This window comes from Schistocerca americana, chromosome 9 (assembly GCF_021461395.2).
Source record: "Schistocerca americana isolate TAMUIC-IGC-003095 chromosome 9, iqSchAmer2.1, whole genome shotgun sequence".
Taxonomy (NCBI): Eukaryota; Metazoa; Arthropoda; class Insecta; order Orthoptera; family Acrididae; genus Schistocerca; species Schistocerca americana.
Window position 1 is genome coordinate 23,700,366 of NC_060127.1, and position 12,455 is coordinate 23,712,820.

Below are 12,455 nucleotides of genomic sequence, written 5' to 3' on the forward strand. Positions count from 1 at the left end.
CATCAGAATTGGATTGATGAACTCATTTGAATTGGACTGATGAACTCATCAGAGAAAATCATTAGAGAACACAATGCAGCTCTCAGGTGTGTGTGGAATGTCACAAGAGTGTGTACAAGCCGTCATTGCAGAAATGAAGTACAGAAAAACTGTGTGCTCAGTGGGTGCCTAAAATGTTCCCTCCTGGCATGAAACAGGAGATATTTGCCATCTGTCAACAATTGTAGTTGTGTTTTGAGATGAGGGTGTGGGCTCCTTAACAATATCGTGACATATGATGAAAGCTGGGTTCACTATTTTGACCCAAAAAAACAAGAGGGTATCAATGGAGAGCCACCACAAAGGACCACTGACACCAAAAAAGTTCAAGATCATGCCATAATCAGGCAAAATCATGCTTATAGTGTTTTGGGATGTCCAAAGTGTGGTGCATCTGGATTTCATGCCTAAAGGCACAACCATACACTGAGGTGACAAGTCATAGGACAGTGATATGCACATATATAGAAAATGGAACAATCACATACACAAGATATAAAAGGGAGTGCAGTGGCAGATCTGTTGTTAGTGTTCAGGTGATTCATGTAAAGTTTCCATCATGATTATGGCAACACTATGGTAATTAACACACTCTGAATGTGGAATAGTAGTGTTAGACACATATGGCATTCCATTTCAGAAATTGTTGGGGTATACAATATTCCATGATTCACAGTGTCAAGAGCATCCCAAGAATACTAAATTTCAGGCTTTACCTCTCAGAATGGACAAAGCCAATGTCCTTTACTTAATGATTCAGAGTGTACAGTTGTCAGTACTAACAGACAAGCAACAGTGTATGAAACAATGACAGAAACAAATGTGTGATGTATGATGAATGTATTCATTAGGACAGTTGGCGTTAATGGGCTATGGCGGTGGACAACTGACACAAGTGCTTTTGCTAACAGACATTGCCTGCAGTACCTCTCCTGGGTTCGTTACCATATTGGTTTGGCTCTAGATGACTGGAAAACCCTGGCCTCCATGGTCCCAAGTTGTGAATACTGTCCAAGCTGGTGGTGGATCCATAATAGTGTGGGCTGCGTTTACATGGAATGGACAGGGTTCTCTGGATATCTGACTACTTGGAGACCATTTGGAGCCATTCACAGATCTCATGTTCTGAAACAATGATGGAAATTTTGTGGATGATGTGCACCATGTCTCTGGGCCACAATTGTTCATGATCCATTTGAAGAACATTCTGAACAGTTTGAGCAAATGGTTTGACCATCCCAATTGTCCAACATGAATCCAATGGAGCATTTATGGGACATAATTGAGAGGTCAGTTTGTGCTCGAAATCCTCCACCAGTAACACTTTCTCAATTATGGAGTGCTATAGAGGCAGTAGGGTTCAATATTTCTGCAGGGGACATTTAATCACTTGCTGAGTCTATGCCACATCAAGTTACTGCACTATGCTGGTCAAAAGAAGATCCAACATCATATTAGGAGGTATCCCATGACTTGTCACCTCAGCATAAACTCTGCAAGGTACTACAAGACCTACAGAAAACTGAAAGCACAAGTCTGAAGAGTACATCAACACATGAAGTAATCTATCCTTCAACATAACAATGCCAGAACACACACAAACACTGTAACACCTGCAACAGTCTGGCACCTTAGGTTCATTGTCATGTCGTTCTCCATACATACCAACTTGGCCCCATGTGATTTTTCACCTGTCTCCAAAACTTAAAGAACACCTTCAAGTACTTCACATTGATAGTAGTACAGAGGTGTGAGCAGAGGCAAGGTGGTTGTGTCAACAAAGTGAAATGTTCTATAATGATAGTATCGACAAACTGGTCCCTCATTGGGAGAAAGCTGTTCGTTGCCGGGGTGACTTCGTTGAGAAAGAAATTTGTAGACACGAAAAATAAAGATGCAGACTGTTAATAATGTTTATTTTGCTTAAAAGCTTTAAGTGTTTTCACATAAAAAATTCAGAAATATTACTTTCCACCACACTCTCGTAGTATACTGAATTTACTGTATTTGTAGACTTGTGGGAAAGAATGGGATGAGGAGCAGAATGTGGAAACTGGCTGAAATGTAGAGAAGTTTGGAAGCTCAGTGAGTGGGGGAATGCTGTCAAAGATATGAATTTAAGAATAGTGTAAACAGTTTAGTGAAGGTTGGAAGATGTGACAAATTAATTGTAAAGAGTCTGAGGATAAGGCAAATTAGATATGGAACAAACAAAAACTAGTCAGTCATATGAAATTGTGCCCCACAAAATAGCTATGGCAGAAACTGTTATACTTTCAGATCTCTGACTCATATTATGCAGATTCAGACAAACAATAATGACCTTCTAGCAGCAGAAGTAGACTTTCAGATCTCTGACTTATACTATGCAGATTCAGACAAAAATAATGACCTTTTAGCAGCAGAATTAGACATTAATTGTCATACACTAAATGAAGCACAGAGAGTAAAATTTCATTGGGTCCAACTGGATAACAAGTTAAACTGAAGTCAACACATGGATAAACTAATCAAGAAACTCATTTCAGAATATTGCACCCTTAGAAACATCTCTCACTTGTTGACCTAAAGATAATAGTGTTGATTTATATTTCATATCTTCACTTTCTATTGTCTTATGGAATTATCTTAAGGGGCAGTGCATCCAAAGTAACTGAACTGTTTGTACAGCAGAAGTGAGCAATAAGAATATAGTGTGAAGTACATAAACATATGGTTTATAAATGCTTTGTTAAGGATCTCAGAATTCTTGCACTCACTTCAAGAATACATTTACTCCTTAATGGTGTTTCTTGCTGACAATAAAAGTCAGGTTCAGCTCAACTGAGGTTTACACAGTCACAAATACAACACAGAAATAATTTACAGCAAGCTAGCATTATACCGGTTAGTGCTATTAATGCATATGATACCTAAACTGTAGGGAATGAATTAGGGAGAAAGCTGTTGCATTGGGAAAAAGCTGCTACCTGCTCAGTTTTTCTATACAGCTAATTTTTATCTGCTATTAGTAGCTTAATATTTCCTTGATTACAATGGCATTTTCTCACATCTGTAAATCCTGAACCTTGTTGACAGGACGTTTTTACTTGTTATGCAGATTTAATACAAACACTGTTGCTTGCAATGTAGCTATTACAACTTTTCAGTCCCTGAATATAGATATTAAGATTATTTGTAAAAATACTGTCTTATAAAGTACGTTGTTAATTTTCTTTTTAAGTGATTGGAATTTCCAATTTCTTGATTTATATTAGATGAGAACTTGTTGAATATCTTCCTAGCAGGGCGTATAACTCCAGTGTAAACCCTAAACTAAGAGGCGAAATCTACATCAAAATTAACCCTAAACAAGGAGGCAACATCTACATCAAAATTATTTTTGTGTCTTGTAATAGTGTGTGATGAAAAGTAAGGCCTCTGAATGTTTTAAGATTTTTAATATACAACAGATGTTACTAACATTAAACATCTTTATTCTTAATGTCTACATATTTGCAGCCTTCTGAGACTAAAGGGCTCCAAATTGCAGAATGCTTGTGCATGAGAAACAGCGTGCTGTAATCGAGCTTTGGATCTGAAGGCTTCGTCCACATGTGGCGACCCTTTCCTTTAACATGACAATACCAGACCACACACAAGCACTGCAACGTTTGCAGCAGTCCGACTCTTGGGTTTGCTGTCATCAGTCATCCTCCATACAGCCTCAACTTGGCCCCATTCACTTTTCATCTGTTTCCAAAACTTAAAAAGTCACCTTCAAGGAATTCACTTCGATAGTGATGAAGCGGTGCATGCAGAGGAGTTATTATGACCCTTGAAACAAAACCAAACATTCTACAGTGATGGTATCAACAAACTGGCCTCACATTGGGAGAAATGTGTTTGTCTCTAGGGTGACTATATTGAGAAATAAATATGTAGGTATGAAGAGTAAAGATGTACAATGCTAATAAAATCTGTTTTATTTAAAACGGTTTAAGAGTTTTCACACAAAATATTGAGAGGTGTGTCCATATATTTATCATCTTGTATTGCTGCTTGATCTACTTCCATATGTTCCTTCAGAACGTACAACTATTTTGTCTTTCTATCAGTTTACAATTACTTTTAGTCAAGACTCTGTAAGAGCTTATTTAGCTAACATGTGGCCATAGGCAGTATACTGCAGTTAATTTTGTTTATTGCTTCATTCTTGCATAACTCACAGCCTTGGATCTCTGCAGATTATCCTTCAGCCTTTATGTTCCATATATATTATGTGAATGAGCAAATGAAAGACTGAGTGGGTGGTCTCGTTCAGCATGTGATTTAATACTTATCCTTAACTCAAAGTTCTTTTGTGTGCCCACAACAGTTTTACTACACTGCTGGAGATAAACACATATTTGATTATCTTACACAATGCTATCTGCTAGAACAAAGCGTATTCATTTTCAAACTGACAATGCTTGTTTACAGCTTTCCCCAGAACACCCTCTTTGTGCTTCAATAAAATAACATTTGCTGTATTACATTGCTAGTTCAACACAATATAAAACAAGGAGAATTTATAATAGTAAAATTCTGTCCATTATACCATTTAGAAAAAATACAGTAATTAATTTAATGGAGTCAGCTCTTTATTTTTTATGTTTTCATGTGGTCGTCACAGATTCGGCATGCATAACATATTTACATACATATTAATGTTGGTATATTGTTCACTTTTGGAATTATCATCAGGTGATCACTGTGACTCATGCTACAAGAAAGGTAGAAAATACTGTCTCAGTCTGCTGGTGTAATTAATGCTGCTACTTCACTGGAATGAAAGATGAAACCTTGTGATGCTTGGCAGGTAGTGCACATCATGGGAACAAGAAAATCTAGAAAAGAAAGAGGAAAAAAGTACCATTAGTAAAACCTTCTTGTAAGAACTGAAATGTTCAGTGTGTAGAACAAAACAAGAAATAGAATAATTTAATTAGAAAATATTAGACTTAAAAAAGATGTTTGGCATGAGCTTAAGTGTTCTAAATATTGTTCCTCCTTTTCTTTTATTTTGCTCATTCCTTGACATACGAACTTTATTTTATATGGTAAGGTTTTCAGGGTATATAGTCAGTAGATTTTTGAGAGTCCAACCAAGCTGACAGTTTTGTCTTTAAGTACAGTATTTTGATTACTGATTTGTTTGTCCATCTGATTACAGACTGCATCAAGAGCAACTAAGATCCTTATTTACAATAGCTGAGAAAACTGGTTTGGCCACTCATCAAAAACTGTACACGAAAATTGAAATTATCAACTCACCTGGGAAATTAAAAATACACTGTCACTTATCTAATGTTAAGTATTATGGAACCAACTACAGTCTAAAGCTGAGAAGGAAATTAAAAATAAACGGTCACTTATCAATGTTAAGTATTATGGAACCAACTACAGTCTAATGCACAGAAGGAAATAGTATGCACTTAAATCAAAATGGAAAGAAAATCAATAAATTCTTGTATTACTAGTTTAGAGATGCAATTAGTAGATGACTATCACTGAAAAAGTGAAGTGCAGAGTATCTTTATTTTCTGAACTCATATTTGCATTGTGTACTTGCGGTTTCCACCAGTGAATTACATGTTCCATTTGGCAAGTATCTTATTGTAGAGTTGCACATACTTAATTGGTGATTTAATAAAGTGTGTGGTTTTAATATCACTCGTACTTTACTGTGGATCGAAGTACCCGCAAGCAGTGGCTTCAAAGAAGGCGATGGATGATCAAAAACACATTACACAAAAGGAACATATGGTGACCTTATTAGTTAATGGAAAGCCTACAAAAGTTTCCATCGAACATTTCAAGCCGGCCTATCTGCTCCAGGAGGATGACACTGCTAGTTAGGCTCTCTATTGTCACCTGATGCCTATGTGGTATCATGTAGCAGTGCACACGCCTATGCTGTTCACCAGACCAGTCTCTACATCCAGTGCCTACATCAACTGATGCAGTTGCTGATGAGACTACGCCATCGACTGATGAGTCTCCATGGAGCACTCACCCAGTTTCTCCTGTTGTATGTCCAGTCTGCAAGAGGGCTGGCAGGATTGTATGGCACAAATCTCTCTTCATCCCAGAAACTCCACTCTATGAGGGGGAGGGAGGGAGGGTGGGGGCTGTATGAGGACACAATTAGCCAAAGACTGAGAAGTGGAGTGCAGAGTATTTTTATGTACTGAACTCATATTTGCTTTGTTGCGTTTTCCCTGCCAGTGCATTGCATGTTTTGTTTAGTGAGTACCATCTTTGTAGTGTTACATGTATTCAACAGGCAGTTTAATAAAGTGTATGATTTTAATATTGTTTATGTTTGTTGTGGATTATGTTTCTGATGATCATGGCACATGCAGTTTGGAAAAAAGTGCACTGAAGCAAGATGTTGTTGTCCTGAAGATTTTTAATCTCCATCCTTTGATCTTTATATACTTAGTGAAGTATGCTACAGAACAATGAAGGATAATGGCAGAGTAGACTGTACAGTAAACTTCACCAAAACATGACAGCCTAACTGTTTATAAATAACAATCATGAAAAATGTCTTTCCTGGGATCTGCCACAGTGCTGCAAATTGTCCAAGTAAATTGGCTACCCACAGGATAGAAAATAATGGAATGCAAGACAGAATGGCAAATTTTTTCCATTTGATTTACAATTATCTTAAATTAAGTGTTGATTCTTATTTTTTCACATTTGTTGGCTTCTTATTCTGCAAACAGTCTTTCATCACATCAAGATTCTCCCATTTTTTGTTCATTAGACAACTTTATTCTTACACTGCTACAGATGAAGTCACTAATACAAGGAGTAGTCATAGGGTTTTAATTTTCACCTCAATGAAGAAACACACATTGTGACTATATAATTTGCTGATGGTGTTAATCCTCTGCATATCTGCCATGTATTGTGACACATTCTTACCAATTGTGGATCGCTTTGTGGACACTTTGGTTGTGGAAGTAAGGGTGGGGAGAGGCACTAATTGACAGTGCAGAGAAATTACATATGTGACTGTGTCTTGTGCAGAATGAACTGACATGTTGTCGTGGAGCAAATACACCTAGATGACCAGCTGCCTGTCATGCCCACCTACAAACTTGTCATGCTGTTTGGTGTTATGTTTGTTTGGCAGTTTTCCTCTTATGACTGTATTATCTTAGGACCACATCTTGGTAGTCCCAAAAGACACTCAGTGTACCCTGCCTGGTCACAATCAAGACCTTTTTCAGCAGAGGGGAATCCACATATTTCCACTGCTTGCTTTGCTTCTTTGTTTTGCATTAAACTAATACATCCAGCACTTGTCCATGGTGATTAGGTGGCTAAAGCAATCACCTTGATTGGCCTAACACAGCTTCAACATTTCTGTTGCTACCCTGTTCCATCGAGGTTTTTGAATGTGCATGAGAAGTTGCAGAACCCAATGAGGAGCAAGCTTCCTCTTGTTCAAAATATCCTATGAGATTTTGAAAACTGATCTGTGGCTATATTTCACGTTTTTCACTGTGAGCTGGATTATGATGTGCTGTGATGTATCGTTCCTGATTACTAGACTTTGCACAAATGCCCAGCACTAAATCCCAAACTTCTGGTGTCTCAGGGCGTGAGGACTCAAGCACAGTCTATAGTGAACCTTCTTTTGATGTGTATGATAAGCTTGGTGCACCCCTCCCCTGCCTTTCACACTTGGTGCCCATCTCTCTGATTATCATCAACAAGAGAAGACAGTTTGTAGGTTGTCTACCATGCACTATTTGGCTCTGCCATGAGATATGAACTGATCTTACAGGGAAATATTTCAGAGTACTATGAAAGTTTTATATTAGAGAAATAAGCTATGTAAAGAATGCCATCTAAGAAGGAAGATGAAAACTGTAAACTGCTGTTCCAGTTGTTCAATATCCTACCACTGCCATGCATTTATATACTGAAAAACATTAATTATACAAAAAGCACCTAGAATGCTTACACAAAAATATCTAATTCCCCTCCCCCCTGAAACTATAAATAAAATGCAATTACAAGTTATAGCATATAACTCAAAAGTATATAAAAATGATGTCAAATGTATTGGAATAAAAATTACACTCATCTTCTAGCAAACAACATACTAATCAACTGTTCAATAAAGAAGAATCAAAATAAACAAACAGCTATTAACTCATTGTTTCTATTCTACTAATGAATTTCTAGAAACAAAATTGTAATCTTCAAAAAATCTCAAACTTCTCTCAGTATGTGTTGTGTGTTCTTTCTAATCACATAGATACAATATTTTATGTGGCATGTTTCTTTGTGAAGCTGAAATGTTACAGGTAAAATTTTCCTGTACAGTTACATTTATCACTTCAGTTAGGAAACCACCACAGCTTCACACATGTAAGTCTAAGTATCTACAGCTGGATATCTTGCCTACTGTGGCAGTAATTTTGTTTACAGCCCACTGTGTAGAGTTATGATTAAAATTCTGAGAATAACGTTAAGTAACTGAATATCACCACTTTCATATAACTTAAACGATTTGGGCAGTGCATGCCAGGGAAGTTCTCCGGAGGCTTGAATCTTATCTGTTTCATATTTAATTGGTGTTTGGAGTGACATCTCATGGCAATGATGGGAGGTGTGAGCTGCTGCACTGCCCGGTCTGCCCAATTACAGTGTCAGAAAGGCATGGTTCACACAACCACAATAGAGTTTGGCGTGAGCTGAGCCACTTTCCCGTTGTCCAACTACAGTGTCAGTCCAGTGTGAGCAACATTTTCTGTGTGACCTTTTCTCACACTAACTCTATACCAAAAGCTGTGATCTAATCAGCTTATTATCTGATACGTACTGCATTGCAGGTCATTCAGGAAGCCAGCAGTAGCTCTCACCAGCCAGCCAGTAGTGGTAGCTCATGCCAGCCTGGCACTACGGTCAGTGCCGAAACACCTTCCTTGTGAATCAGACTCTCTATTAGTGGATACTGTATCAAAATCTCTATAGAGGTTCCTGAGGTTATCCCAAAACAGGAACTGTGGCTTTAATTTATACTGGATGTCTCACAAAGGTGTTTACACTGTTTGAATCTTAATAACTGAGAAGGTATTAATGAAAACCTATTGCAATTATGCTTATATGGTGCTCTCTTGAATAGTGTATGTAGCCATTCATTTGTTTTTCATTTGTTTATTTTTGACTGCCAGTAACTACATATAAATAACAAAATGGCTGGAAACTTGTTCTTCAAGAAAAGGAAGTGGATTTTAAAATGTTACTGGAAACGTGAAAACATGAAAGAAGTGTAGAGATGATGTTGGGCACATTTTCATACTACACCACTGTTACATATAGTACCAACAAAATTACATGGCAAATTTGTGAGGGAAGGAAGTTTGTGTGATTTGAAGAAGGGAGTTGTGGTAGGATGAAATCAGTAGTGGATGAAAGAGATGTGAATGTAGTGGTACAAGCTTTCACAAGATCCCCAAAGAAGTCCACACATCAAGCTACATGTGAAGCAGATGTATGCAAATTGATTTTTAAATCCAGCAAAGAGAAAACCCTACATTGCCAGGTTGCTTCATATGATGAATGAGAAGGACACAGATAGGCACCTCATATTTCGTGAATGTATTTGCAATAATGAACAGTTGTCTGATGTTATTGTTTGGTCTGACGAAGTGACATTTAAATTGAATGGAACCATCATTCACCATAATTATGGGCAAGAGACAAGCCCCACATTACAAAAGAATGAGCTGATAATCTGGGGTACGGCATGTCCGTCAGGGGACTTGTGCGATGCCCCCCCCCCCTTTTTTTAAAAATAACAATGACAGGGATAAAGTACGTTACCATGTTGCAGGAATGAATTGTACCAGCTGTTCACCGAGCTTTTTCCAACAAGACAGTGTGGTAATTCCTGAACGAAATATTTGCTGAGAGGGGAAAGGTCAAAAAGGAAGTACTGAGTTTCCACCCAGATTTCCCAATCAAACACTACTGGACTTATTCCTGTGTGGTACTCTATGCCACAAAGCCACGTATGCTGGATGGCTTGAGAGAGGTGACTGTGTCTGCCTGTGAATCCATTCCAATGTCAACCACAACACATGTGTGTTGATCTGTTCTGCAGTGTTGCAAACACAATATTGGGGGTGATGTATAGATTACACATTGCAAGAAGACAAATATTCTGCTGTGAGGAAACATTATTTATGATAGATACATGTAAGCCTTATATCACAAAATAGATTAGATGATCTCACTTTTCTGTTCAGTTGACAAGTTTCTGCTTTAAGGGGCAGTGAAAGAAAATGCTAACCCTCAACTTAGTAAGGGTCACTTGATGTGTTGCATTTTCGAGTGGACCACACACTGATACAGAATAGGTCCCTAAGAATTGCTAAAAAGCATTGTCTAGTACATAAATTTTTGTTCATTATTGTATTTATGTTCTTGTCTTTGAATTTAACCAAACATTTAACACACAATGTCTCAAAATATGGTCCTGTGGGTTAGCACTTCCATCCACTGACCCAGTCAATCAGTAACTTGTCAGCTGAACAGGAAAGTAAAATCATCTAATCTATTTTGTGACATAAGGGTTAAATGTCTCATAATAAATTAAAATCATGGTCTCTGTGTTTCCTTGTGGTATGATATTTTTCTTCTGACAATGTCTAAAAGTACTGCCCTGCTTCACAGGGTTAAAATCTGAAACTCTTTCACTGATGTATTCTCAAACTTTTATAATGAACCTCAGTCACTCACCTCTTTGTCAGCTTCATAACTGCATTTAGTCAATTGATACGCCATTTCACAGTCATCTTCTCCAACTGTAACAAAAACAGTCATTTGCAGTAATTATGTTATGTACATATCCCTGATGCCAAAACCATATCAGGCTTAAGCACGGGAATAATAAGACCTCAAAGAAATAATCACAATATTTTAGGAATCTTAAGCAAAATGCCAAACTGAATAATGAATCAAGAGGTTTTTGTATTTTTTTTATTTTCAGATTAGCCCCTTTTCTACTAATTTTAGTATTTTAAATTTAGCCAAATAGATCACAACAGTCTAACAACAGCTGATAATTAAATCAGATTCTAAAAAATGCTTCGCTTTATTAATCCACTAGCTGATAAACATGACATTGCCCAGGCATTCATTTTACCACTTTTCTATCAGAAACGAAAACAAAAAAATAACTGTGTTTGTAGTGTAATACAAAAAATTTCATTTCCTTGTATTCATGAAAACACTTGTGAAATTATGAAACAGTCATATAAAGAAATATGCATGATGTACAAATGTACAAACAAATGTATGTGTATGTACAGTACTGAAATTAAGAAATATAATGTGCAAATACAAATTCTCTCTGATGTTTACTTAACTCATAACTTGATTATAAACAATATTTATAGCTACATGCCCAGGAGCTATGAGGAATACATTCTTGGGTGAGCTCGCACTTGAGCAAGCAAAATAAAGTTGTCAGTGAGAAACACATGGAGATGTCAAATCCACTCCACAGTATTTAATACATTGTGCCTGAGACTTGTTAATTATAATGACAAATGCAAGTCTCACTGGAAACTGCCATTTCTTGAAATGAAAGGTGAGACCTGTCAGAGTAAGAAGTATCTTTTGAACTAGGTGTTGTACAGTGGTATATTTGTGTAGGTACATTCAGCAACATATGTGGATACTGTCTGTGAAATATCTTACAAAAAGAGTTAGAAGCAAAGAAGTAATAAAGTTATGTATCATACACAATGTGGCAGTTTTTGAACGAACTCAGTGACATGATAATGAAATGACCGCATGTCAAAGGTCCCAGCCAGGGAAGTTTGTCTGCCAGGTTGCAAGTCTTACTTCAGTCAATACCACATTGGGCAATTGGAGTGTCAATGACGATGATGATGAAAGTATGATGAGGATAACACAACACCCTGAGCACAACCGGAGAGATCTCCAATCCACTGTGGCATCAAACCTGGGCCTGCTGCCTGGTAGGCAAACACATTACCACTCAGCTAAGCAGGTGGACACGCAGCTACATATCTCCTAATCTATGTGTCATATAGTGGCATAAAATACATACGTACATTTTTCAACAATGGAAAATCCAGGATGGAATGTGACAATACAATGAAAAGGATAGTTGCTACTCATCATATAGAGGAAGTGCTCAGTTGCAGATAGACACAACAAAAAGACTGTCAGAAAATGAGCTTTTGGCCAACAAGGCCGTTGTCAGAGATAGAACATGCACATGACCACAGTCTATGACTGCTGAGCAGTCCGAGACTGTGGTCATGTGTGTGCAAGTTCTGTTTGCATCAGTGTGTGTGTGTATGTTGTATCTCTGACAAAGGCCTTGTTGGCTGATA

At 37.5% G+C, this 12,455-nt stretch overlaps 1 protein-coding gene across 1 annotated transcript in view; it reads right to left on the reverse strand.

The window, feature by feature from the left end:
* Positions 1-4,639: 4,639 nt before the first annotated feature.
* Positions 4,640-12,455, reverse strand: part of LOC124551083 (general odorant-binding protein 72-like) — a 62,789-nt gene continuing 54,973 nt past the window's right edge. Inside the window, exons 6-7 of the mRNA XM_047126009.1 lie at positions 10,828-10,892; positions 4,640-4,907 (exon numbers count right to left, since the gene is read on the reverse strand). Coding sequence (XP_046981965.1) covers positions 4,890-4,907; positions 10,828-10,892 — 83 coding nt within the window. The 3' untranslated portion in view covers positions 4,640-4,889. The remainder of the gene's footprint in view (positions 4,908-10,827; positions 10,893-12,455) is intronic.